This window comes from Bombus affinis, chromosome 8 (assembly GCF_024516045.1).
Source record: "Bombus affinis isolate iyBomAffi1 chromosome 8, iyBomAffi1.2, whole genome shotgun sequence".
Taxonomy (NCBI): Eukaryota; Metazoa; Arthropoda; class Insecta; order Hymenoptera; family Apidae; genus Bombus; species Bombus affinis.
This window is the reverse complement of record NC_066351.1, coordinates 10,801,593-10,825,343: the sequence shown is the minus strand read 5'-3', so window position 1 is coordinate 10,825,343 and position 23,751 is coordinate 10,801,593. Positions and strand designations below refer to the sequence as shown.

The 23,751-nt window shown below is 24.5% G+C and overlaps 7 protein-coding genes and 2 long non-coding RNA genes across 13 annotated transcripts; 4 read left to right on the top strand and 5 right to left on the bottom strand.

Annotated features, from left to right (window-relative positions):
• Positions 1-38: 38 nt before the first annotated feature.
• LOC126919527 (putative uncharacterized protein DDB_G0282133) lies at positions 39-6,615 on the bottom strand. 2 transcript variants are annotated; one of them, XM_050728872.1, is made up of 12 exons: positions 6,554-6,615; positions 6,241-6,319; positions 5,322-5,574; positions 4,428-4,999; positions 4,108-4,321; positions 3,837-4,033; positions 3,656-3,754; positions 1,229-3,536; positions 904-1,157; positions 593-828; positions 255-504; positions 39-178 (listed from the first exon to the last, which is right to left on the bottom strand). In XM_050728872.1, exons 4-12 carry the CDS (start codon positions 4,947-4,949, stop codon positions 146-148), a joined length of 4,113 nt encoding a protein of 1,370 aa, XP_050584829.1. In that variant the 5' UTR covers positions 4,950-4,999; positions 5,322-5,574; positions 6,241-6,319; positions 6,554-6,615; the 3' UTR covers positions 39-145. The 2 variants fall into 2 exon arrangements, with proteins under 2 accessions (XP_050584829.1, XP_050584827.1); XM_050728870.1 differs by lacking the exons at positions 6,241-6,319; positions 6,554-6,615 and adding exons at positions 5,843-5,999; positions 6,128-6,239.
• Positions 6,353-7,668, top strand: LOC126919538 (uncharacterized). The gene is made up of 2 exons (XM_050728896.1): positions 6,353-6,520; positions 6,601-7,668. The coding sequence occupies exons 1-2, from the start codon at positions 6,518-6,520 to the stop codon at positions 7,108-7,110; spliced, it is 513 nt and encodes a 170-aa protein (XP_050584853.1). The 5' UTR covers positions 6,353-6,517; the 3' UTR covers positions 7,111-7,668.
• Positions 7,351-9,209, bottom strand: LOC126919535 (exosome complex component RRP43-like). The gene is made up of 7 exons (XM_050728887.1): positions 9,090-9,209; positions 8,733-8,769; positions 8,516-8,653; positions 8,026-8,320; positions 7,826-7,946; positions 7,648-7,751; positions 7,351-7,554 (listed from the first exon to the last, which is right to left on the bottom strand). Exons 1-7 carry the CDS (start codon positions 9,104-9,106, stop codon positions 7,430-7,432), a joined length of 837 nt encoding a protein of 278 aa, XP_050584844.1. The 5' UTR covers positions 9,107-9,209; the 3' UTR covers positions 7,351-7,429.
• A 275-nt stretch (positions 9,210-9,484) lies between these two features.
• On the bottom strand, positions 9,485-12,221 carry LOC126919534 (pleckstrin homology domain-containing family F member 2). 2 transcript variants are annotated; one of them, XM_050728884.1, is made up of 8 exons: positions 12,155-12,221; positions 11,749-11,813; positions 11,445-11,582; positions 11,257-11,320; positions 10,778-10,903; positions 10,600-10,706; positions 10,256-10,516; positions 9,485-10,174 (listed from the first exon to the last, which is right to left on the bottom strand). In XM_050728884.1, the coding sequence occupies exons 1-8, from the start codon at positions 12,216-12,218 to the stop codon at positions 10,145-10,147; spliced, it is 855 nt and encodes a 284-aa protein (XP_050584841.1). In that variant the 5' UTR covers positions 12,219-12,221; the 3' UTR covers positions 9,485-10,144. The 2 variants fall into 2 exon arrangements, with proteins under 2 accessions (XP_050584841.1, XP_050584843.1); XM_050728886.1 differs by lacking the exon at positions 12,155-12,221 and adding an exon at positions 11,992-12,028.
• Positions 12,222-12,565: 344 nt separating this feature from the next.
• Positions 12,566-13,591, top strand: LOC126919541 (ribonuclease kappa-B). Its single transcript, XM_050728899.1, has 2 exons — positions 12,566-12,755; positions 13,089-13,591. Exons 1-2 carry the CDS (start codon positions 12,687-12,689, stop codon positions 13,311-13,313), a joined length of 294 nt encoding a protein of 97 aa, XP_050584856.1. The 5' UTR covers positions 12,566-12,686; the 3' UTR covers positions 13,314-13,591.
• An 81-nt stretch (positions 13,592-13,672) lies between these two features.
• On the top strand, positions 13,673-16,738 carry LOC126919533 (major facilitator superfamily domain-containing protein 12-like). 2 transcript variants are annotated; one of them, XM_050728883.1, is made up of 9 exons: positions 13,673-14,095; positions 14,363-14,689; positions 14,759-14,966; positions 15,043-15,254; positions 15,336-15,695; positions 15,777-15,927; positions 16,035-16,153; positions 16,469-16,594; positions 16,686-16,738. In XM_050728883.1, the coding sequence occupies exons 2-8, from the start codon at positions 14,386-14,388 to the stop codon at positions 16,579-16,581; spliced, it is 1,467 nt and encodes a 488-aa protein (XP_050584840.1). In that variant the 5' UTR covers positions 13,673-14,095; positions 14,363-14,385; the 3' UTR covers positions 16,582-16,594; positions 16,686-16,738. The 2 variants fall into 2 exon arrangements, with proteins under 2 accessions (XP_050584840.1, XP_050584839.1); XM_050728882.1 differs by lacking the exon at positions 16,686-16,738 and having other exon boundaries at positions 16,469-16,650.
• Positions 16,739-17,047: 309 nt separating this feature from the next.
• On the top strand, positions 17,048-23,084 carry LOC126919528 (uncharacterized). 2 transcript variants are annotated; one of them, XM_050728874.1, is made up of 13 exons: positions 17,048-17,195; positions 17,278-18,705; positions 18,785-19,143; positions 19,272-19,625; positions 19,708-19,978; positions 20,053-20,468; positions 20,563-20,787; positions 20,867-21,342; positions 21,417-21,528; positions 21,869-22,343; positions 22,413-22,558; positions 22,740-22,835; positions 22,911-23,084. In XM_050728874.1, exons 1-10 carry the CDS (start codon positions 17,180-17,182, stop codon positions 22,022-22,024), a joined length of 3,813 nt encoding a protein of 1,270 aa, XP_050584831.1. In that variant the 5' UTR covers positions 17,048-17,179; the 3' UTR covers positions 22,025-22,343; positions 22,413-22,558; positions 22,740-22,835; positions 22,911-23,084. The 2 variants fall into 2 exon arrangements, with proteins under 2 accessions (XP_050584831.1, XP_050584830.1); XM_050728873.1 differs by having other exon boundaries at positions 21,869-22,558.
• LOC126919543 (uncharacterized) lies at positions 21,213-22,439 on the bottom strand. The gene is made up of 2 exons (XR_007711689.1): positions 22,296-22,439; positions 21,213-21,826 (listed from the first exon to the last, which is right to left on the bottom strand). It is a non-coding gene; the product is annotated as an uncharacterized LOC126919543 (long non-coding RNA).
• On the bottom strand, positions 23,082-23,729 carry LOC126919542 (uncharacterized). Its single transcript, XR_007711688.1, has 3 exons — positions 23,715-23,729; positions 23,464-23,649; positions 23,082-23,251 (listed from the first exon to the last, which is right to left on the bottom strand). It is a non-coding gene; the product is annotated as an uncharacterized LOC126919542 (long non-coding RNA).
• Between the last annotated feature and the right edge of the window lie 22 nt (positions 23,730-23,751).

Genomic DNA, 23,751 nt, shown 5'->3' with positions numbered 1-23,751 from the left:
TTAATAATTAATGTTATTTTTTAGTAAAACATTAACTATTTAATTTTTGATAAATTTATTTATAATTAATATACATGCACATATTTCAATCATTTAATATATGTAAACGCGTATATTTTTTACTTAGAAATCAGTTTACCTTTTTCTATTTTGTTTCCTGAACATAAAATGTAATACACTGAAAAGATTGGAATCTTATTACATTGAATATAATTCAATATTTCACATCTTCTTTAAAAAAAATAGAAAGATACCTGTTCATCTAAAAAATCCATAAGGATACTCATTCTGCATTTGAAACCTTCTGCCTTTAACATAGAATACAAAGAATTAATGCATATTGGTTCATAAGCCAAAATTTTATTATATAGTTCAGTTCTAGCAGTAAGAAATTTTAAAAACATGTCTTTAATATTTGATCCATTATCAATTACTGGAGTAAATTCAGGTTCATCAAACTGATTTATTTCGTTAATTGCATTTATTGATAATTGTTTATCTGCACTGTTCAAAAATTATGGAATTTCTATTAATTTATGAAAATATTTTAAGATTTAAATAATGAAATCACTATTAGGTATGTGCAATATACTTTATGGGAAAGGATGTTAATTGAGATTCATAATTATGTATACAATCAACATCATCCTTTTTATTATTTGTTTTTTTCATTGGTGGTTCATCATCTTCACTACTTATTATTGTCAATTCAGATTCTATGTCCTTTGAAGTATTAATTGTAGGATGCAATTCGTTATAAATGTATGTTAATAATTTTACTGCCCTTTTCCGTTTCTGTATCTTCAGTCCATATTTATTTAATTCCATCTAAAATCAAATTAACGTATTAAAATGTATGATAAATGTATATATTAATATATTAGAATAATATAATTTGTTAACCTGAAGTTCAGATGTTTTCATGTCATTATAATTAGGAGGAGGAGTGATGCTATCTCGAATAATTTCAGGTGACGTAATTGCCTTCAACTTTTCTTTATAATTACATATACATTGAGAATTATTATAAGATTCAGGTATATCATTCTTAGTATGTCTTGTATCAATACGTAAACTTGTTTCTGATAGTGATTTTCTTTGAAATTTTCTACTATATTCTTTTGTACTTAATGATCTTCCATTACTCTTGAATTTTTCTGCAAAAGAATCATTATTACTGTTAATTTATTATTTTTATTAATTATTACAATGAATACAATTTGTTTACCTAATTGATTTACTTTTTTGGTAAACAATGGAGTATTAATGTTATCATCACTATTATCAATGTAAGCATTTGCTAAATAAGTATTATTCTCAAAAACATGACTATTATCTTCAGAACTTTTGCAATATGAACCACTTGTATTTCTCTTGTTTTTCTCACATTTATGCATCTCCAAGACATTATAATCTAATTCAGGACTGGAACATACCAATATTGAGGATTCTACTGAATTAATCTTATTTATACTTGATTCTAATGACGTGAATGAATTTGTTTTAACTGCTTGTAAATCTATATTACTTTCTGATTTACTGTATCTTAATTTATTAGAATTATTCAATCTTCGGTCTTTAAGAACATCTTTTTGAGTATTTAAAGATTCAGCATTTGTAAAGAAGTAATTATTCTCATCAAATGTAACGTACTCGTTGTTAAAATTGCACAGATTTTGCTGAGATATTTTTTTATCGTCTTCAAAATCAGAAATTATTTTTTTAGTTTCATCTTCATTCTCATCGCATTTTTTTATCTGACTTATTTGAAATTCTGAGTCTCTGTCTAAATCTAATAGTAAAATATCATTGTCTATATTGTTCTTTTCTTCATATTCATCATATGTTATATTAGCTTTTATGTTATTTTTTGATATATGTTTCTGTATAAAATTTCGATATTTTACTATACTATTATTTTCATGTCCTTTTTTGTATCTTGAGTACATAGATATTTCATTTTCTGCTATAGAATCTGTATTAGAATCTGAAAATACATTATTTTCATTTTCATTTTCTTTAGATATGGAATGTATTATTTCTTCCTGTAGATCCTTGTGCGCATTATTTATACTTTTGTTTATTGAACTATTCTTACACCTCTTTGCACATTTTTCTATGTTAGATCCAGATGATTGACTTATACTATCTATTGACTCAAAACTATGATATATATCTGAATTATTTTCTTCATATGACATTTTGATACCTGATTCAGAAGTTGTATTACAATCAAATATTCTTAAAATATCGCTTTTTGTATTAAATGTTTCTTTTATAATAGTGTCCTTGAGAGAATCATTTTGTCCAATATTGAATGGATTTCTGTATAACTTAGAACATGTTGGTAATACTGAAACATCAGAATCTATATCAGAGTCTGATCTTGCATTTTCTCTTTGAACTTGTTCAATAAATATACTAAGGTTACTTTTTAATTCCAGTATATTTGAACGATCTTTTTTTGGTGTAGCAAAATAGGCTGTATCTGAAAATAAATTTATATCTTGTTCGATACTTTTAAATATTGTATTTCCAGATGTAGAAATGTTAGCAGGATCAATCATTACTTGATTAACTGAGCCAATTAAGCTAGAACTTTCATTATCTTTTGTTTTTTTACTATTTATGACTTCATTAACATATTTTGTTTTATTCTTTATTACTTCACTCTGTGTTATATTATTGATATCATCAAATAAATCAGGAGATGTATTAGTATTTCGAATAGTATTTGTATCACTTAAACAGTTAATTTCTTCTTGCAATAATTTATCTGTACACGTATCTTTTCTCAATTCTATTTCAACAAAATCTGGTTTATTTATATACTTATCTAAGTGACACTTATTTAATTTTTCATCATCATCCAATTTGGAATCTTTAATGTCATAGAATACATTTTGTATATTATTATTAGTTAATTCCATGTTATCTTTTTCCTTAGAAATTAGTTCTTGGTCCTGTTTATTATGCGTTTGACTTTTCATTTGTTTAATTTCAATTTCTTTCTTTTCTAGGAAAACAAATAATTTTGTTACTTTATATTTTCTTGCTAGATTTCTTAAAAATGGAAAACTTGCTAAATCATCCAAAACATTTAAATATTTTTTTATAATTCCACAATAAATAAATTCCAAAAATGCTAAAGCAATATTATAAGATATATCTCCCCAAGAAATTTTTTCCTTAATTTTAGTAAAAAATAAAGTATCATTAGGTGTTACATCAAGTAGTATATTTGAACACTGTACATAGAGAACTAATTTATGTGCCCAAATATATTTATCGTTGTTAACGAATATTATTATATCACTTGCAGAACTATCATTTAATGTATTACTCCAGTTTGTTATTATGGTGTCAGTAAACTGCATATTTTGATAATTTTCGCATTTTTCATTTGCAAAACATGCTTCTGTATGCGATATTTCATGTATTTTTTTACTATAATTGCAGAGTTTTGTTTGGTAATGACTTGATTCCATATCATAGATGTTGCATGTATTTGCAAAATCTAAAATCGTTTCTTCTTTCTATAAATACAATATTAGTATGGTTTGTAATATCGTAAAAATATTTATAAAAATGTAATTTATGATATTAACATTTATGATATGATATGATATTAATATTTATTATTTATCTCACTTACTACTTGTTTTCTTCCTGGAGTTATATAATTTGATAAACTTGATATGTAAAAACACTTTTGATCTGAAGATAGTTTAGCTTTATTCCATAATTTTTCATCCTTTTGAACAATAGAAAGAAAATATAATATAATAAAAAGTAAGTGCATAAATTGTAAAAATATAATCAAATAGTATTCATACCTTATTACAAAATTCCTGAAGAGAATGACTTTTTAGATTATTTTTTTTTTCAATTATACGATTACACTTAATTGCTTCAATTTCATTTTGAGTAACTGGTTCATTTCCCATTAGAATTTCTGAAATTTTTTCAGTTAAAATATGATTTCTCTCTTCTTGAGAACGTGTTTGAAGTAAAGTTCTTTCATTATTCTTTCCTATTAGGAAAAAGTATTAAAGCTATTAGTTTAACTTTATTTAAGAGAAAAATGTACATTTTAATTTAACATACTTTTTCTATTTTTTATTAATGATGGGGGTTTACTGTTTGCGAATCCAAATTTTTCCAACTGCCCTTCGTAAACTGATTTATTTATTTCTGGTACAAATTGATTTAATACTTTAGGTAAACTTTCAATTTCATTAATTTTATCTAATTCTTCTGCTTCCTGAAGAGATTTTGATAATGCTAATGCAAGTTGAAGATCACTTTCTTCACATAAATTCTATATAAATTTGAAATATTTCATAAAAGAGAAAATATAGATGAAAATTATTTTAAGTATTTAAGAAATCTTTTCATAATTATAATTAATATTAAAAATTACATACTTTTCTATACGATGGAGTTGGTTTCTTTTTATCTTGTAATACAGGTGCAACAAGCAAACCTAATGATTGTCTTTCATTCTCTTGTCGCTTTTGAAGTTCAATGACATCTAATAATTTTTTCGTGGTAATATTATTCTTGAATGCACAAATCTTCATATGTAATGAACGAGAGTTGAGATCTTTAAATGTTTTAAAACATAAAGGACATACAAGAGCTACTTTTACATCAGTAGAGGAATCATCACAGTTAGTTTTAGGTTTAAAAAATGATGATTCTATCGAAGGCTGTTGCGAACTTCTTTTTCTCTCAGGCTGTTGTCTATACTTTTCTCCTTTGTGATTTTTAACAAAATTCTTGAATTTTACAGCTATTTTTTTTTTTTTATGTAAGTCACAATGACTGAGTTCAGTTGGATTTGCTTTAGGAGATTGTTCTGGGCTTTTAAAATCTAATATACTGTCATCTTCATTCAAAACAGATATATCATCTAAAAGTTTATTTTTTTCAAGCTGTCCATTCATTTTATGTTTCTCAAAAATGATATATAAGAAATTCTATTTTCTTAGGTATACTGTAATAAATATATGTAGTAAATATAAATATCATATTATATTTAATATTATATTAGTATTTTATGTATAAGTATATTTTTTATACCAAATATTAAAAGTTAGAAAACATTACAAAAAAATAACAATTTCTAAATAATATTTCAACATATCTTATAGATTAAATAATTTATTTTACTGAATATTACATTATTTAAATACTATAAAATGAAAGTATTTGATATCTATACATAAGAGATGTATTTTCATATTATTCCTTTTTAAATGTTATCTATCTCCATAGTATAAAGTTCACAAATTATTATTACATTAAAATAGAATTACTTTTTTAATAAAATGTCTTGATGTACAAATCAATTAATTATTGGCTTTAACTTATTCTGAAGGTGAATTAGAGTCGTCAGTATTTGATAATTTTTGTGCTTCTTTCGTAAGTACACGCGAAACAATATTCCTATACATTGGTGTATTCCAGAACTCCTCTGTTTCCTTATATTCCTCGTATAAAGTCTTTTTTCTATTACGATAACCTTCTTCAAGTTCAGCAATAAGATCTTTTCTACTTCTTGTAATTTCACTGTAATATAATACGTTAAACGTTAAATATTATATATTTAAGAATTGTAGTATTCACTATTTCACCAAAACTTGTTGATTTCATAATTATTTCAACAATACATGATAAGGTTAAATATATCGTCTGTTTCATAAATTAAATGTTTATAATATATATATTATTTCACTCTCAGTTTAATTTTTATATGCAATATTTCAAACTTGTAAAAGAATTGTAATACATAGCATAAATAATAGTTAATTGTTATAAAGTTATAAGGAATATTCACCTAAGTACATAGAAGAACGCAGTAGGGATAAGAATTTTGATTAAAGTTGTAATTATAAACGCTTTACCAGCCGGAGTTCTAGCGATAGTTTGTGGTTGTTTCTTTTTTAAAACCACTGGTTCATACATTTTGTGTACAAAATATTCCTTTGCAATTGCTAGATATAATATACAATGTTCTTATATCATACGGTGTTACCACAGGAAAGTTTGAAATTGCATAATTTAATATACAATACAAAATAATGAGTATTTATTACAATTAAGTTCTACTAACAGTCCTTACACTAAAATATTTTAAATTTTAAAATATATAACATATTTTTTGATATAAATAAACCAGAAATATAGAATAAATAATATATTACTCAAGTACATTTACTTTAATTATATATATACATACGTCACGCTCTCTGTTGTTTATTCCATAAAATAAACCTTCAAATGGTTGAACTTCGATCCTTTTGATTTAATAATCCTGTTAAATCAACACAAATAAAAAAACGTAAATATTAGTTTTAAGAAATTTTAATTTTCCTAAAATGTTTTTCAATATCTAACAAAATTTATAAAAATGAATTTAAAGATAATTGATGATTATGTAAAAAGTAACTGATTTTTATGAAATATAAAAATATTAGTTATATTTTTGTACTCTCCAATTAATTTGTTAAATATGGTATGTATCTCATTTTATCACTTATTTTGTTACCTTTTATGTTCTTGAAAATTTTATATATGTTTCTGATTTTACTTTAGGCTTCTACTTCTAGAAGACAAACTACAATTGGAGCTAGAAAAAGAGGTGTACCAAAAATGGAATTGACTGCTGAACAAAAAGATGATATTAAAGAAGCATTTGACTTATTTGATCCAGATGGCACTGGAAGAATAGCTACCAAAGAACTTAAAGTGGCTATAAGAGCTCTTGGATTTGAACCAAAAAAGGAAGAGATAAAAAAACTTATAGCTGATGTTGATCCAGATGGTCTTGGCACATTATCATTTGAAGAATTTTTAAATTTAATGTCTACAAAAATGTTAGAAAAGGACACAAAAGAAGAAGTTTTAAAAGCATTTCGTCTTTTTGATGATGACAATACAGGAAAAATAACTTTTAAAAATTTAAAAAGAGTTGCTCGAGAATTAGGAGAAAATCTTACAGATGAAGAGCTGCAAGAAATGATTGATGAGGCAGATAAAGATGGAGACGGAGAAGTTTCTCAAGAAGAGTTTTTACGTATTATGAAGAAAACTAGTTTGTATTAACATTTCATTATTTATTTTTGAATTATTCTGTAAAGATTGCTTTTGTCTGTAAGTTGCTTGTGTGATTTGTGTAAGACATTACTATTATCAATTATTTCGATTTAAAAGCTAACTTTATTTTATATAATGATACACAATACTAAATATAAATAATAGTTAATAGTATAGAATAGTATACACTGGTATTAACTTAGAGATATTGGAAAAATATTAAATATTTTGTTCATAAACACTACAAAATAATTATAAAAAGGTTTATTATTATTTACTTATTACTTTATAATACTTATATACTTCAAAATTTTGTACAACTTCTCATTTATTTAAAAGTTTCTTGTTTAATTGTTGATATAGCAGCATCAATTAATGACCTTATCAACTCTGCTCTTTTCTTACATTTACTTAAACTTTTTGAAAATAAATCTTGTGAAATTGGGATTCCACCTAAATAAAGAATATATAGTATATTAAATCAGCTTCAATAATAAATACAATATGCTTAAATTTACTTATTTTAAATAGCAAATAAATTTATACCAGGTTTGTGTATGCAACAAATCTTTTCTTCATTCATTACAATTGTCAATCTTCCTAAACATAAACTTTCTTCATCATCAGTAGGATCAGCAACCAATAATTGACTAAAAATATTAATATGAATTCATAATTTCATTTGTTAACTATTCTAATGGATTTCAAATTAAATATAACTTACTCATTAAATATTGCAAAAGTTATAGAAACTGGTAATGCTTTAACCAGGAACCTTATTCTTTTTGTGGAATTTACAGATACTCTTCCAGTTTCTACATTATAAAGTGTTTCAGGTAAGGTTACTATAAAAAAAATGTATATATTGAAGGTATATAGTTAAGTATATTCGAACCATATTATTGTAAATTATTAAAAACTTACAAGTACTAAGTGTAGCAGTCAATGCTCCAATACAAGCATCAATTATTGAACCATCATAGTTAATACATACAAGGTCACAATATAAGACCCATACTAGTTTACCCTTATAGACACAAAGATCTTTTAAATCAATAGCTGCTGAATTTCTTAAAATATTTTCTATTAATTTTGTAATGACTTGTGCCTGGTCACTTGGTGGGCCTGGCCGAAATTTGGGAGAACATAATGGAGGAAGTTCAATATTTGGCACAATGTAACCACACTCCGGAGATTCTGCTTTAGGTGCTGCTAACTCCTACAATTGTATTTTATTGTAATAGGAATTATGATACATATCTATATATTCAAATATAAATATAGTAAATTATTACTATAAAAAATTAAAATTTTTATATTATTTTTTATATTTCAATTTTATATTCCTAATATTCATTTCTATTAGTACAAACAAATAGAATATAAACAAAAATATCCAGTAGATGTTACTTACTGCTTTAATACCACATACAACTGTTGTGTTACCAATTTTGAATATGGCAGAGCTATCGGCATGAGTAATTGATGATATATTTACACTTATTGGGCGAAAAGATAAAAACTGCCTACCATCTGGTCGAATATCTTGTGCCTTCAAATTTTCAATTATTGTATATAAAAATAGTAATTTAAGTGTAATTTGCAATATTAATGTATAACTATATACATACCAAATGGTCTTGTAAATATTTCACAGGATGTATAATTCTATAATTTATGTTTAATTAAATTTTATTGCAAAAAAAAATTGTTAAAAGTACGTTTAAAACATAGTTAATAATATATTGTGCTATATTAGCTTAGGACGATATAAATTTATCTCTATACAATGTGATATTATTTAGAAATGGAAGTAAAAAGGTTATGTTAAACTAAATAATGTATTTAAAAGACTAATTACTTATATATATACAAATTAAAAATATTATATTTTATAATGCACCTGTTATATGAAAATTTATTTTAAGTATACATATTAAATTAATAAAAAATCATGTAATATAATGTAACTGATAGAAAATACCAACTTGTATTGTGAATCCATTACTTCAATTTTAACTACTAAGTTACAGTTATTCTTGTATTAATTTAAAAGCTCAGTTACGTTATACATATATAGAATATGTAATATATATATAAAATGGGTCTTTTACAAAATATGAATGAAAACTAAATTAAAAAACGGTAAACATTTAGAAAGGGAGTTATCAAGTTTGTCATATTTAATAAATAATTATATTGACATTGTTTCTTAAAAATTAAAATTCTAATAAAATAAATATGCTATAGCTTTATTTTAATTTTATGACAGAAAGTATTTAAATTTTTAATTTTTTTCTATTTATTTGATAATGCATGGAGAGACGCCCTCTATATTAATTTAAATTTTAAAGAGAAGATTAATTAAGGAAATTCGTCTGAATTATGTTATTAAATTTTATTTGTTGTAAATATATGATATTTCGTAAAGATTCCATTTAATCTTATAATATAAACACACAACCGAATAGTTTTAGTTTTATACATTTAAAAATTTATTATAATGTATTTTTTCTTTTTGAAATTAACATTAGATTAGTATCAATTGCTTACAAACAATAGAAAAGACAAGTGTTCTATTTAGAAAGGCACAATGTGGCATATATTCTTAAAATATTATATTAACGGAAATTAGAATCTACTGAGAGTAAATAGCAAAATAGTACAATATAACAAGATAATACAAGTATAAATGGTTAAAATTTTATAAAATACAGAGTTAAAAAAATAGTCTTCTCTATCTTTAAATGCCTGTGTAACTATATAACTTTTAATGTCGAAGATACCTTCGAAGTCATTCACGTAAATTACATATATATATCAAAGATATAAATTTTTTAAATTTAATATAAAATTATTTGAATTCTTTATACACACAGACATGTTTTTTGTATAAATATAATTTAAGAGTAATTTCAACAAACTTTAAATTACTATTAGTAGTAATATTATTGACAATTTAATGTTATTAACTTTTAAAAATATAGTTCTGAATAATGTTCCTGTTTGTATTGCTGTTCATTGTAATGTAATGTAGTTAACTTCATCGGGCAAGTGTAGAATAAAATTTAGGCTGTAAAAAAATAAAATATATAATGAAATCATTGAAAATTTATTGAATTTATTCATTATCAGTACTTTTAAAGTCACTTACCTCATGATCATGATTTTCTTCTTTATTTCCATCATCATCATCACCAGAACTATCACCTCCTGAACTATCTACAGAATTACGTTGTTGATCTTTGTTATTTAGGTTATCAACAGCAGAAGGAGATGATGCTTTTATTTTACTAGCTGCATCATAACATTGTAAACAAACTCTGACTGCTTTTCCGTTTCCTTGTCCAGGCAATAATAACTTCTTATTGCTGCAAGGCCCACATACAACAGCTCCACATTGCCTACAATGATGCTGAAAATGATTTATTAACAATATAAATATTTAGAGAATATAATATATTTAATAATTTGGAAACACAATTAACGTATGAATACCCGTCTATTTAAAACTGTAAATTGTGTCTTATTACAATGCATACAAATTGTAGCTTCGTTATCTGGAACCCAAACAGCTGCATGAACTTCAACTGGTTTCTTACCACCTATTAAAAGAATACAGATACATATTACATATTACATAAATAAATAAATTATCATAATAATAATTACTTACTTTTTCTTAATAAGTCTTCAATACATTTTGTAATATGAGCCATCCATTCTTGTTTCTCTGTTGGAGTGGCAGCATAAACAGCAAATGACTTTGTTACTGTCTTTATGAGCCAGCCATTACGATATTCTATAAATAATAATAAACTAATATATTGCTTTTATATAACTACATATATATTTTTCAATGGTGTCTGTACTTGATATACAACAAATTAATAATCCAAAAATTAGTCCTAACATTATTATAAATGGTAATCTAACCGAAAACAAAGAACTTTTTGTAGAAATAAAATAAAATATTTCATAAATATGTACAGTATAAATCATATTTAGTTAACAACAAACTCTGTTAATGTTATTTTTATTTTGTATAATATAGATTCTTGAAACTTTTAGAATATTTAAGATATTTTCTATATAATATGAAATTAAAATCTAACTACAAACTGATTTGTAATATATATTGAAAATATAACTTACGACCATCATCAGCTAAAGATTCAAGTTTGACTTCTTCAAGTGGTATAATATGTTGTTTGTTGTACTGTTAACATACATAAATCTTCTTAATATCTCTAATAAATTAATATATTGTTTTAAACTATTATATTTTAATAAATAAGTTAAAACTATATTTGGTATAATTATTAATATTCATACATGTTTACCTTTTTCTTGTTCATTACAATGTTTCCATAAACCAATATATCATTAAATAAAAAGAATTGCCTAGGCTTAGGCTTTTTTCTACACATTTTGGTTAATACACCTTCTCCAACTAAAACTCTTCCAGGTACTGCAAGTGGCTGAAATATGTAATAATGATTAATGTAATGATTAATGTAAACTTAGTAGACAACATCTTTGTGCTTTGAACGATGCCACATATGTCAAATTATATTGCATAGTTGTATTCTTCGAAAATATGAGGCATAACATAAGAAAAATTAAGATTTTTAATATCAATCTTACCTGGCCAGAACTGCCAAAGCAGTTTTCGACCATAGCAATACGCCTGGCATTAGCCTCGCTATTTACTGCAATAAATCATATATAAATAAATAACCTTTAGTTACTTTCAGGTAAAGATTTTAGTAAAACCCATAATATGCGGGAACAAATATAATTCACTAAAAGATTAATCATTTCTGTAATACGCTTTATATATTACGTGTTCAACTGTCAAAATCACAAACTACTAAATTACACCGTTACCCGAAGCAATTTCAAAAATCATAGAATAAGTAGATTATGAATTTTCTAATTTAATAATCGAAGTAAATATTCTATATATTAAAGTTATATAATAAAAATAAATTAAACTTTGCATAAAGAATATAACATTAATTAATTGATAATAAATGAAATACAAACTAACCCAATCGGTCAACCATGGTCCTATGAATCAGGGCTGACAACAAGGAAGTATGAATCATGAACATGTTTAATATTTGTCAGTATTAACAGTGGATAATATTTGAAACATTATAAGAACGATTAATGTATTTAAAGAATCATATAAGAAAATCTTTATTATGTTGTTTAAATATGTAATATTTAAAATAATTTAAGATTTATGATTTTTAAATAAATATTGTTTATCATAAAATACAAATGATACATATATTATATAATTTTGCATTTATTTTCACTTTAAATTTTCCAGTTCTATTTAATTAATAAGCAAATGTTAGTAGAATAACAATATACATTGTTCTAACCAATATGTACGTATAACAGATTTTCAAATACCGGATATACCCTTTCGAGATATCGATATCTAATATTACTGGTCAATAAAAATCATATGATTATTAAGGGTGTAGCAAACTAGCAAATTACAAGTAGTGGTAGACTTCTATTTAGATTATTTTATACAAAAGTAATAGAAGATAACTTTGACAAAAAAAATGAAGATATGTGGACCTAAGTATGCCCTATGCGGCCTCATATTATCTACTTGGGGTATATTCCAATTAGTAAGTCACTTCTTTAACCTAATAATTTTATATGTATTGAGAAATTTTTGAAATCAATAATTGTGCATCATGTATAAAAAATTGCAAAAAAAAATACATTTTATATATTTTATATATTCAGATGTTGTTTCTCCTTGCTTATTTGAATTTTATTATTTGGGGAAAACAAATTAGTTATCTTTTATTTGTAATCAGCTTTTTAGTAATTATAGGATTCATTGAATTAATCAGTATATTCTTTTATTTCATGTTATTTATTCGTATATATAAAGCAAATATTATTGTACATTTTTCAAAAATTGTAATCTCGAAGAAAATTCATTTATTTTTCAGCTCCTGATGGGAATATTCTTTTACTACAACAGTGTAGCTTTAATAGAAGACCTTCCGTTGGGAGAACAAACTTTTAATAAACCTACAGATTTTTATGCTGTAGCAGAGAGGGGCTATAAACAAAATGCATATAATTGTTGGATTGCAGCTTGTATCTATGTCCTTACATTCTTATTTTCTGGACACCAATTTTATATAAATTCTAGATCATCTTTAAGCGTTTAAAATATTATTAGCATGTAAATACAATAAATAAAAGTACATATAAGTATATAGTATAGTGATACATTATAAATATAAAAATAGGAATTTAGGAATATGCTAAATACAAATTTCAGTAACAGATTTTTTGATTGCATTCTAATATTAAGAATTTGTGTTTATTTGAAGAACATATAATAAATTATACTATAATATAAATGTGTAAAATAGAAGAATATAGATTATTTCATATTATGTATATGTATATATGAAAATATACCAAAAAATTATTGTTGAACTTATTTTTCATCATAATGTGAAATATGTATTTCTCTTTTTTTCTTGTTTATTAGTATTATTAGAAATCTTTAACTGCCTTAAATTAATGAACATAATCGCTGGAATCAATAGCAATTTACAACTGATATAGTAAAATTTCATGTTTATGCAACACAACAATTTTAAAAAATTTATTTTATTTTGAGTATTAAAAAAAGATTGAATTTGATACCATTATTTTAATTTTAAAGATTTTGTAAATATGTAATTGTCTATGTATAATATTTATGAAAAACAATACATTCATTATCGACAATGAGTCATTTTCGGTAGCGTTTATACTGTGGTCAAATTTAATATACGTCATATACCGAAATAAAAAGAGAGGTTTCAAATTTTGAATTGTCGTAACACGTAAAATCTTAAAACATGCTTTATAAAATTTACTACATTGTTATCTAGAAAGAAGGCCAAAATTAAATGAATTGTGCATGTAGAATTGTAACACTATCAACAATAAGTGATAGGTTATGTATAATAACTATAAAATTTAAATTATTTTAATTATCTCGTATTATATAATGCAAATAAAATATTTTGTAATAAGCAAAGTAAAACTAAAATATTTTTGAACATAAAAAATCATTCCATCTGACTGTCATTATGTACCAGAATGTTTTAATAAATCTTAATTGCTTAAAAGTTTAAATTTCAATTGCTTTGTATCATTATTAATATATCAAATATTAAACTATATCATATAAATCATTAAACTGGTTTGTATTCCATTGTAGAGTATTACACTGCATTAAATACAATGGAAAATGAACACATTGTAACTGATGACTATAGTGAAATAATACAACGTCTTCCTTTTTCTCGGAAACTTTTATATGGAATAGGACATGTTTTGAATGATATTTGTGCTTCTATGTGGTTTACATATTTATTAGTTTTTTTTCATTTGGTATTGGGATTTAATTCAATCTCAGCTGGAATAATTTTACTCATTGGTCAAATAGCAGATGCTTTAGCTACTCCTTTTGTTGGTTTTCATTCTGATAAGGATGATAACTTTGGATTATGTAAATATGGGAGGAGAAAAACATGGCATTTAATAGGTATATATTGTTATTATTTCTTTATATGTTATTTATTATATCACAAATTTTTCAAACAATTTATTTTAGGTACTTTATGCATATTATTTGCATTTCCCTTTATATTTTCACATTGTATTGGTTGTGAAACTTCTCATGAGTGGGCTCAATTAATCTATTATGCAGCATTTGTGATAATCTTTCAGTTTGGCTGGGCTGCAGTACAAATATCTCATTTGTCCCTAGTTCCAGAACTTACACCTTCTGAATATGAAAGAACAGAACTCATAGCGATCAGGTATGCCTTTAATTATTGGGAGGGAGATATTTAAAGTTGAATTATAACCCTAAATATTTATTACAACTTTATTTAGATACAGCTTTACTGTTCTCTCAAATATTTTTGTTTACTGTATTACATGGGCAGTATTACATGTAACAGATACTAATGCTTCCAATTCCCAAATTGGGCCCGATGATGCAAAGAAATTCCAGGAAGTTGTATTTATTGGAATTGGAATAGGAGCTATAACATCTATTTTATTTCATATCTTTGTCAAAGAAAACTTTGTTAATAATTCTGATGGTAAAATTATTTTTATATTTACTTACTCTGTGATTAAAAATTTTGTTTATTATAATATTTGTTTTATCACATTTATTTTAGGTTCGTTGAATAGAAATTCAAGAACAGTATTAGTACTATTAAAAGATGTTCAATTATATCAAGTAGCTTGTATATATATGCCTACTCGTTTGTTTGTAAACTTATCACAAATTTATATTCCTTTGTATTTACACAAATCATTAAATATGCCAGCTACATCTTTGGCTACAATTCCTTTAATAATGTATCTGAGTAGTTTTGTGATGTCTTTAATTATAGAAAAATTGAATACAAAACTGGGTCGAAAAGTTTCATATTGTTTTGGAGTTTTGTTAGGTGTATTTGCTTGTATTTGGATACAATTAGGTACTGGCTTAACATACACGAAATATCAAATCTATCCAGTTTCCTTAATATTAGGTAATATTACATAATTTTTTTAAAGTCTTTAAAATCAAATATAAATGAAATATATCCAAATACCAATTTGTTTTATTATAGGATCTGCGGGCTCTATTATGTTGGTGACTAGTCTTGGTATTACTGCAGATTTTATTGGACAAAATGTAAATAGTGGTGCGCTTGTATATGGAATTATGAGTTTTACAGACAAACTTTGCAATGGATTAGCAGTTATGCTTATTCAATATTTGTTAGTATATAGTAACTCTTCTTAAAATACTAATTATTTAAATGATGATAAAAGTAAATTTTTAAAAAGTAAACAAAAATAAGCAATTCTCTTTTTTATGTTTTTAGAAGCTCTTGGATTGATTGTAAAAATTACTATAAAAGTGTTTTAGTTTATGTTTGTGTTACATCTGCAATGGTTGGCTTATTAATGATATTATGTATAAAACCATTTCATCACAGTACAGGTATACATTTATGATAAATCATAATTGTATTTCTGAAAGGCACTGGCAGTTAATTCAGATGAAATTTGATAGGTATCATAGAGAAATGTTATGGAAAAATATGAAATCAAAATTTTAACAAATTATACATTCTGAAGAAACAGATTTATATATATAATAAATTTTTGTTATTATTAGATACTGCATAATCTTTTGTCATGATACTCACTACTAAATTACATCTTGTTTGGCTACCTGTGTCATTTGGAAGAATATCTTAAATTATCTATTAAATCAATTATAATAATGATATAATATTAGTATAAATTATTTCAGTATATAATACATTACACTGTGAACAAACTATAGAACATGATAATGTATTTATTACTACAGAAACGATAGAAAATGAGCCTGACAATTCAATAAATCAAGAAAACGTTACATAGTATAAAAAAGATAGTAATTAAAATTTTGTTCATTTGATGTTAAATCCTAAATATATACTTTATATATTATTTGTGCAAATCTTTATTTAAATATTTGGCTGTAGTTTTCTATGGAGGCTCAAAAATTATTGACCCTTCCGTATATATTCTGATAAAATTCGACGAGAAAAATCCAAATATGCAGGTTATGGATCTAGGAATCCACTGGTTCAAAAGTTACGCATACGTAAAAATCAAGAAATTCCAGCATATTTGACAGGTAAGTAACAATGACGTCATATTGACTTCTTTCGATGATTACTCCAGTGAGTCACTGGTTGTATACAATGCATATGGGTGGCAACCATTTTGTGGCGGGATTTTGAATCGTGAGTATTGGATTAGATTTTGATTATGTTTCATACTCCGGCCACCGTAAGATGGCCGGTTACTTCCACTATCTTAAAGGTGGCAGACATTACAACAAAAAAACGCAAGTGAAAATTGTAATATGTTAATTGTGTAAACAATGTATTTAAAATAATTCGTTTGTACAAAAGAATATTGAAAACTGTGTTAAAAATTGAATGTATCAATGTAGTACGTAAATATATTTAAAATGTCTTTATCAGTAGGTAAGTTACCACGTGAATAGAATTCTAACCTTTGAAAATTTAGTAAGACATAATTACATATATATATATTTTTATTTGACAGAATTATTAAGACGCTTAAATGCAGACGAAGAACCTTTACCCAAACGTTTAAAATTAGCAGAAAATGCATTCTGTGCCATTGATATACCAATAATACATAAAGAAGATCTTATTCTGCAATGGCTTTGTAATATGTGTCCCATGGACCAAAAAGCTTGGGATTCATTAAAAAATTGTTTGAAAACTGAATATTTAGATATTAAAAGTGATGTAATAAAATTATTGATAAAATTATTCATTGAAACATTTGAAAAAGATGTAAAACATATACGTGAGGATGTTTTCGAATGCTGTCAATTATTAACTTCTAATAACAGGATTGCACAATATTTTATTAATAAGCCAAAAGATTTAGGACTTTTAACAAAGTCCTTATTAGAATGTGTAAATAGTGTTTTTAAACACACCTTTAACATTGGAGAAAAATCAACAGAAGGAATAAAGATTTCATTAATTAACAAAAGCAATGGATTGATACTGACAGCATATAATACAGTAATTTATGTCGTAGAAAATATAATACAAATTTATAAATCTGCTTTTATTACAAAAGATAGTTTGAGAATCATGTTCATACATGATATCTTATATCCTTTGTGTGTTATTATTGACCACGACTGTACTGATAATACCAATAGATTAGGTGCAATAACACATAAATGTATTCAACAATTAATATTTGGTAGAAAACATACTCAAAGTGGAGAATTTCTAAAAAACGAAGATATAACACAATTTAGCAACTTACTATCTATTTTGACAGGAAATGCAAAGACAAAAGATTTCCAAAGTAATTTAATGACATTTACTTTCCTCTTCCGTGTTGCAGTAATTACTTTCAAATCAGACACTGTTACATTAGATATAATATTAAGAAAATTAGTAGAATGTTCTGGGACACATAAAATAGAAGTTTTGAATACTTTTTTAAAATGTTTAAATGACATAACTTTTAATTTTGATAATAAAGTAAATGAAATTACATTATTTGATTATTGTCAAAATATAATTAATGATATTTTATTAAGTAAAAGCATGAGTAATGCAGATTACAATCTCTTAATACAATTTTGTTATTTTAATCCTCTCATAATTGAAAGAAAAGTTAAAGATATACTAAGAAAAGTGTTTGTAGAAAAATCAGTATTGGAATATAAACATTTAATGATTTCTATTTTGGATGCTTTTATACACTTAAGGGAAGAGGAAAAATTAATTTCAGCAATATTAATAGCATTAAAAAATAGTTTGTCTCATGCATCACATCATATATCATCAGAAAGTAATATATGTTTTCCAAGTGAATTCAAAGAGAAGTTAATGAAAGCTGTAAATAATGTAACAAATTCACAAAGCATAGTTATGTTAAGAACATTGACATACCATTTAAAGACTGATTGCTTACAAATGTTGGAACCTAATAATACTAGTAAGAATGGAACCATCACTGATTTTTATGTATTTTAGTATTTTCTTATATATGATATTTTAAATATTTTCTATTATAGGTGGAAATATTTTAATATTACGTGCTATAGTTGAATTACTCATTACATTGTTAGATGGTATATGCATTTTTGAATATAGTAGAACATCTACTTCCTACACAAAATTTGTAAATACATTTGATGATGTAAGAAATATTCTATCACTTTTACTGGTTAAAACATTGAATTCAAATCAGGATGAAGAAATTGTAATATTATTAACTGCAATATTCTCATGGAATGAAACACAAAGAGCTCTAAAATACTATGTGCCAAATACTATTTCAGAAAATTTGATATTACCAATATCTGAGACTCAGTGGCAGCAACTGATTAAAAAAATTAAAAAATTTGGTAATGAAGATTGTAAGAATAAAATGGTATGTTATTAAAATTTTATCATTACTTTTTTTATTACTTTTATCAAATTAATATTTATTTATTTGTTTATTTTTCATCATATTGTACATTAGAAATATATAAAAATTATATTTACATAAAATTTCAGAACAAACTTATTTTACAACAAGTTAAGATGTCTCAAAATACATTAACTGAATCTCCTGTGATACTCAAGAGCTTGATAGGTGGTTTAGAACGTTGTTGGGGTTTAATATTAAAATTTGATACAGAAATAATACCATCTTTAAGTAATGAACAAGTGTTAAAATTAACACATTTATTATTAGCAGACATGGTTTCTAATGCAAATAATTTTAACGAATGGGTGAAAGTGTTACATAAAAATGATTTAAAAGAAAATAAAAGATTAATGATATTCATATTAACTGGTGTTTTTACACAAATTGGATATTTAGCAACAGAAGGTATAACAAAATCTATTAGTAAATACCTTAATGCAGTGAGTATATATTTTTTATCTATATTCAAATATATTATATAAAATTAATGAAATAATTGAACAAAAATTTTTATCCTTTTAGGAATTGCTACTTGAAGCTGAAATTGTTGAATGTGAACAAATAAATGATGTATTAATGTCTTTAAAGGAAGAATTGCTAGTAAACAAATGGGTACAAATGCAAAATACACTTTTACATAAAATTAAAGTATATTTAGAAATATTACTTCATCTACCACTAATATTTTTGAATACTAATTTAAAAGTTATAACACTTATGTTCATATTTGCTGTTAGAATGGAATGTAATCAGAGTAATGAAATAGCCTTCTTATGCAATATAATGTTTTCAGGTAGATTTCATGATTATACAGATAAGATATTTAATCAAAAATGAATAATGTATGAAAACCCATTTTGTTTTTAGATCTTTTGAAAAAGCCTAATATTGATATATTTCAGTATATAGATCCTTTTTTGTTGCTACAATTGCTACCACAAAACAAAACGTTCAAAAAACCATTGGAACTGTTTCTCAAGAATTGTTCATATAAAAATTTGAACAAATTTATAAAATGTTCTACTAATTCCAAGGAAAATATGTTTCTCTTATTAGAATCTATGGAACATGTTAAATCAAAATTAAATGTTGACCAAAAAATAATAATTAAAAAGGCGGAAAAAAAATTAGTCAGAATTGCAATGGAGACTCTATCCTTTGAAATGAAAAATTCATATGACATGAAAATATTAAATCTGCTATTAAGAATTAGTATTAAAGATGAAAACATTGATGAAAAATTAAAGGATGTTACAGAATCAACAATTGAAGACATATTTATGGTAAATATAAATATACTTAAGTATAAACAAGACATATTTGTGATAAATTTAAAATAAAATTACATCATATAAAAATAAAGTATTTACTTAACAGAACAATAAAAATAATAAGATTACAAATGAATTATTGCAAGATGGTCTACAACTTATGGTTGTTATTTTACATAATAAAAAAGTATTTCATGTTAAAAATCAAACTATAAGAGCAATTTGGTATGCATTATTTAAATATCCATGTATAGATGTACTTTCACCATTATTAGCATCAAGTGAACTGAATGAACTTTCTGAATTTACTGAAGAATTACACGATCAGTTGGTATGTTTAATAATTTTATACATATTATATAACATAATTTTGTAATCAACAAAATATTTACTACTTTAATTTGTTACAGGTTAAAACACTTTTAGGTAAACAAGAAAATAATCTAGAAAATATTTGTATTATATGGAATGCTATATTAAAAACAGATATGTCCAATGATCGCAATAAGCTACGCTTAATAGCTATTAGTAACTTAATTCAAACAATGCAAACTGTAAATATACTAGAAAAATTTTGGCCAACTTTGTTGAAACTAATACACAATATTCTTGCTGCTAAACATTTGTATCTTCCTGGTTATATTATTGATGTTATTATAACTGTTAGTTTAAAATCATTGCAAGCAAATACAATACTAATTTTTAGTGATTCATTAGCATTGTGCAATGTACTGCTCAAAATGAGAACAAATCTAATTAGCGATAAGATACCTTTATTGTTAATATTGTACAGACATATATTATGTATTTTTATACATAAATCCAAATCTATCATTAATAAGTCCGAAGAACACACATTTAAGTGTCTTGCATTAGATATTGAAAAGTAAGTAAAGATCTTTTATTTATCTAACAGAAAAAATCATAAACGTACTTCAAACTATTATATTTTGCATACAGGTTTACTAGTTCTTTAGTAAAGTTAAAGAAAGATATGATTCGAATAAGTCCTTATTTAGTAGCGGATTTACTAAAATTATTGTCAGAAAATTCAATACCAAACTTTATTAAGGTAAATTTCTTTATGATATATTTTATTTAACAATGTAGTATCGTATACCGTACTTACTGCATAAGCATTCGAACATCATTTTGCCATCTATAATAATCTCTATGAATTATGTATTCATACTGTTGAAATGCTGAGTTGTCATTGATATGTAGTTGGTATACATGTGTTAAATATTGATATCAGTATGCCATTCACCTACGTCATTTCTTGTTCAATTTTTAAAACTTCTTTTTGCTCAGATAAACGTTCGGGTATAGTCTCCGAATAGCGGATTCTTATGCAAGCAATACCATATTTCCTGTTAACAATTAATATAATATACTTCAACTTTTTATTTTAGATGTCTATACAAAATTGTATAAATCAATTAATCAGTGTGTGTGACCAACATGGACTTGCTTTATTATCACGAACACTACCTGTTTCAATGCAAGAAATTTTCAAAACTCAGTTAGATACATATAACAAATTTTATAAATTTATTGGAAAAATCTGAATGATCATTATAAAACAATATTCACAAATTTGTACATGATAGTGTATTTTAATATTGATTAAAATGATATTTTTAATAAAGTTACTAAATAATTTTTTTATTGGAAAAAGTAATCTTTTAAATATTATTAAACTAAATCCATAATGACAACAGTATTTGTCAAGATCATATATATTCTTTAATATTCATATATCTATATAAAAATTCAAAAATTTTTAACATTAAAAATATAGAAAATTCAAATTACGTAACATTGTATAGTAGTACTTACCGCCTATTCGACGGCTATGGTCGTTACATGTCTTTTCGTTTAACAAAGGTTATCTTCCGCTTTTTATAATTTTAACAAAGATATTTAATATCGTAATAGTAACTATAAACTTCTTAGGTCAGTAATTAGTAATGGTGATCCCCCAAACACGTGTTAATGCTATTGTGACTACTGCATTAGGAGTTGTTAGTGGTTATTATATTTGGAATGAACCATTAAAACAATACGCTGAAAAAAATTTTACTAACAAAGATTTAAATAAGGTAGGTTTCCTGTATTACAAAAAGATTTATACGATAATATTGAAAATAAATAATTGACATTTTTATTTTTAATATACATACAATAAAAAATTTAGTATAGTTCATATTCCTAGTCTCAATAAGATAATCTAAGTCTAATTTATTATTAATGTAATTTTTAAAAGTGCTTCTTATTTTAAAGCAAACATCTGATGGCGAAAAGCAAATTCAGCATAAATTTTCCAACTAAGATAATTTTTGTTTCATCCGTTATTCTAGTATGTTTTGCTGTTTATAGGTAAATATAATTATATTGTTTGTATTGTCAACTAGTGAGAAATAAAATATATAATTAAAGTATATTTATATACAGATTTAAGTATGAAAATTATGCTTCATTATACAAAAAGAAGGAACTTGAAAGACAAGCAGATATGTTGTATGAAAAGCAAAGAGGAGAAAATCTATCATGGGTCAAAATCAATTAAAATATTTGTACTGTCATCAGAATGTAATGCATATATTTAATAAATAATCCATTAAATTATATAGTACTATAATTTATTAAGTAACATATTACAATAAATATATTTTACAACTTAGTTGTCAAATTTGCTTCCATAAAATGGTATGTATCTAGCTACTACTTTCCAATCGGTAAAATAAATCAGTGTCAAACCAGCTGCTCCTCCATAAGTTAATGCAGATGGGATCCTAAATCATAAAAAATTATATTAAATATCATGGTGTACAAATTTATAAAAATGTAAATTTAGTGTTATATTATATGATTGATATGATACTTTCTAGAAAGTGTTATATAATTTTAACATTATTATATTCAGTTCAAGGAGCTATATATATTATTACATGTTTTAATAATGAATGGATTCATATATTATTTAAAGAATAAATTAAACATTTACCATTTTGTAGCAATTTCAAAATGTCTCTTTCCTATTTGCATTCTTCGGCACTTTTGTAATAAACGTTCGCACTTAAAATTTCGAGGCAATTTATAAATTTAACTATTATTTGAAGTACGATATAATAGCTTAATAAAGGATTGCCTTTGCTCTATTGCCACCATGCATATAGGAATATTCCTATGCCTGTAATTGCCAACTATGATGGGATGTTCAAATTATTACTATTTTTTGGTATCAGTTACACCAACCTCAATTAGATGAAATAAACCTCTGTTATTGTCCTTT

What these genes read in the sequence shown, in the direction of transcription:
- LOC126919533 (XM_050728883.1), top strand. Translation starts at nt 14,386, where the DNA reads ATGGAAAATGAACACATTGTAACTGATGACTATAGTGAAATAATACAA. An exon ending in CTTTGTTAATAATTCTGATG is followed by an intron (nt 15,255 to 15,335) that starts GTAAAATTATTT and finishes CATTTATTTTAG; the next exon opens with GTTCGTTGAATAGAAATTCA. An exon ending in GTTATGCTTATTCAATATTT is followed by an intron (nt 15,928 to 16,034) that starts GTTAGTATATAG and finishes TTATGTTTTTAG; the next exon opens with AAGCTCTTGGATTGATTGTA.
- LOC126919527 (XM_050728872.1), bottom strand. Translation starts at nt 4,949, where the DNA reads ATGAATGGACAGCTTGAAAAAAATAAACTTTTAGATGATATATCTGTT. An exon ending in TTCAGGAATTTTGTAATAAG is followed by an intron (nt 3,755 to 3,836) that starts GTATGAATACTA and finishes ATTGTTCAAAAG; the next exon opens with GATGAAAAATTATGGAATAA. An exon ending in CAAAAAAGTAAATCAATTAG is followed by an intron (nt 1,158 to 1,228) that starts GTAAACAAATTG and finishes ATTCTTTTGCAG; the next exon opens with AAAAATTCAAGAGTAATGGA.
- LOC126919528 (XM_050728874.1), top strand. An exon ending in TTAGTAAATACCTTAATGCA is followed by an intron (nt 19,626 to 19,707) that starts GTGAGTATATAT and finishes TTATCCTTTTAG; the next exon opens with GAATTGCTACTTGAAGCTGA. An exon ending in CTTGCATTAGATATTGAAAA is followed by an intron (nt 21,343 to 21,416) that starts GTAAGTAAAGAT and finishes TTTTGCATACAG; the next exon opens with GTTTACTAGTTCTTTAGTAA.
- LOC126919541 (XM_050728899.1), top strand. Translation starts at nt 12,687, where the DNA reads ATGAAGATATGTGGACCTAAGTATGCCCTATGCGGCCTCATATTATCT. An exon ending in CTTGGGGTATATTCCAATTA is followed by an intron (nt 12,756 to 13,088) that starts GTAAGTCACTTC and finishes TTTATTTTTCAG; the next exon opens with CTCCTGATGGGAATATTCTT.
- LOC126919535 (XM_050728887.1), bottom strand. An exon ending in TTGTATGTGGTATTAAAGCA is followed by an intron (nt 8,321 to 8,515) that starts GTAAGTAACATC and finishes ATACAATTGTAG; the next exon opens with GAGTTAGCAGCACCTAAAGC. An exon ending in ACTTTTGCAATATTTAATGA is followed by an intron (nt 7,752 to 7,825) that starts GTAAGTTATATT and finishes TAATATTTTTAG; the next exon opens with TCAATTATTGGTTGCTGATC.
- LOC126919534 (XM_050728884.1), bottom strand. Translation starts at nt 12,218, where the DNA reads ATGTTCATGATTCATACTTCCTTGTTGTCAGCCCTGATTCATAGGACC. An exon ending in ATCTTTAGCTGATGATGGTC is followed by an intron (nt 10,904 to 11,256) that starts GTAAGTTATATT and finishes TATTATTTATAG; the next exon opens with AATATCGTAATGGCTGGCTC. An exon ending in TTACAGTTTTAAATAGACGG is followed by an intron (nt 10,517 to 10,599) that starts GTATTCATACGT and finishes AATCATTTTCAG; the next exon opens with CATCATTGTAGGCAATGTGG.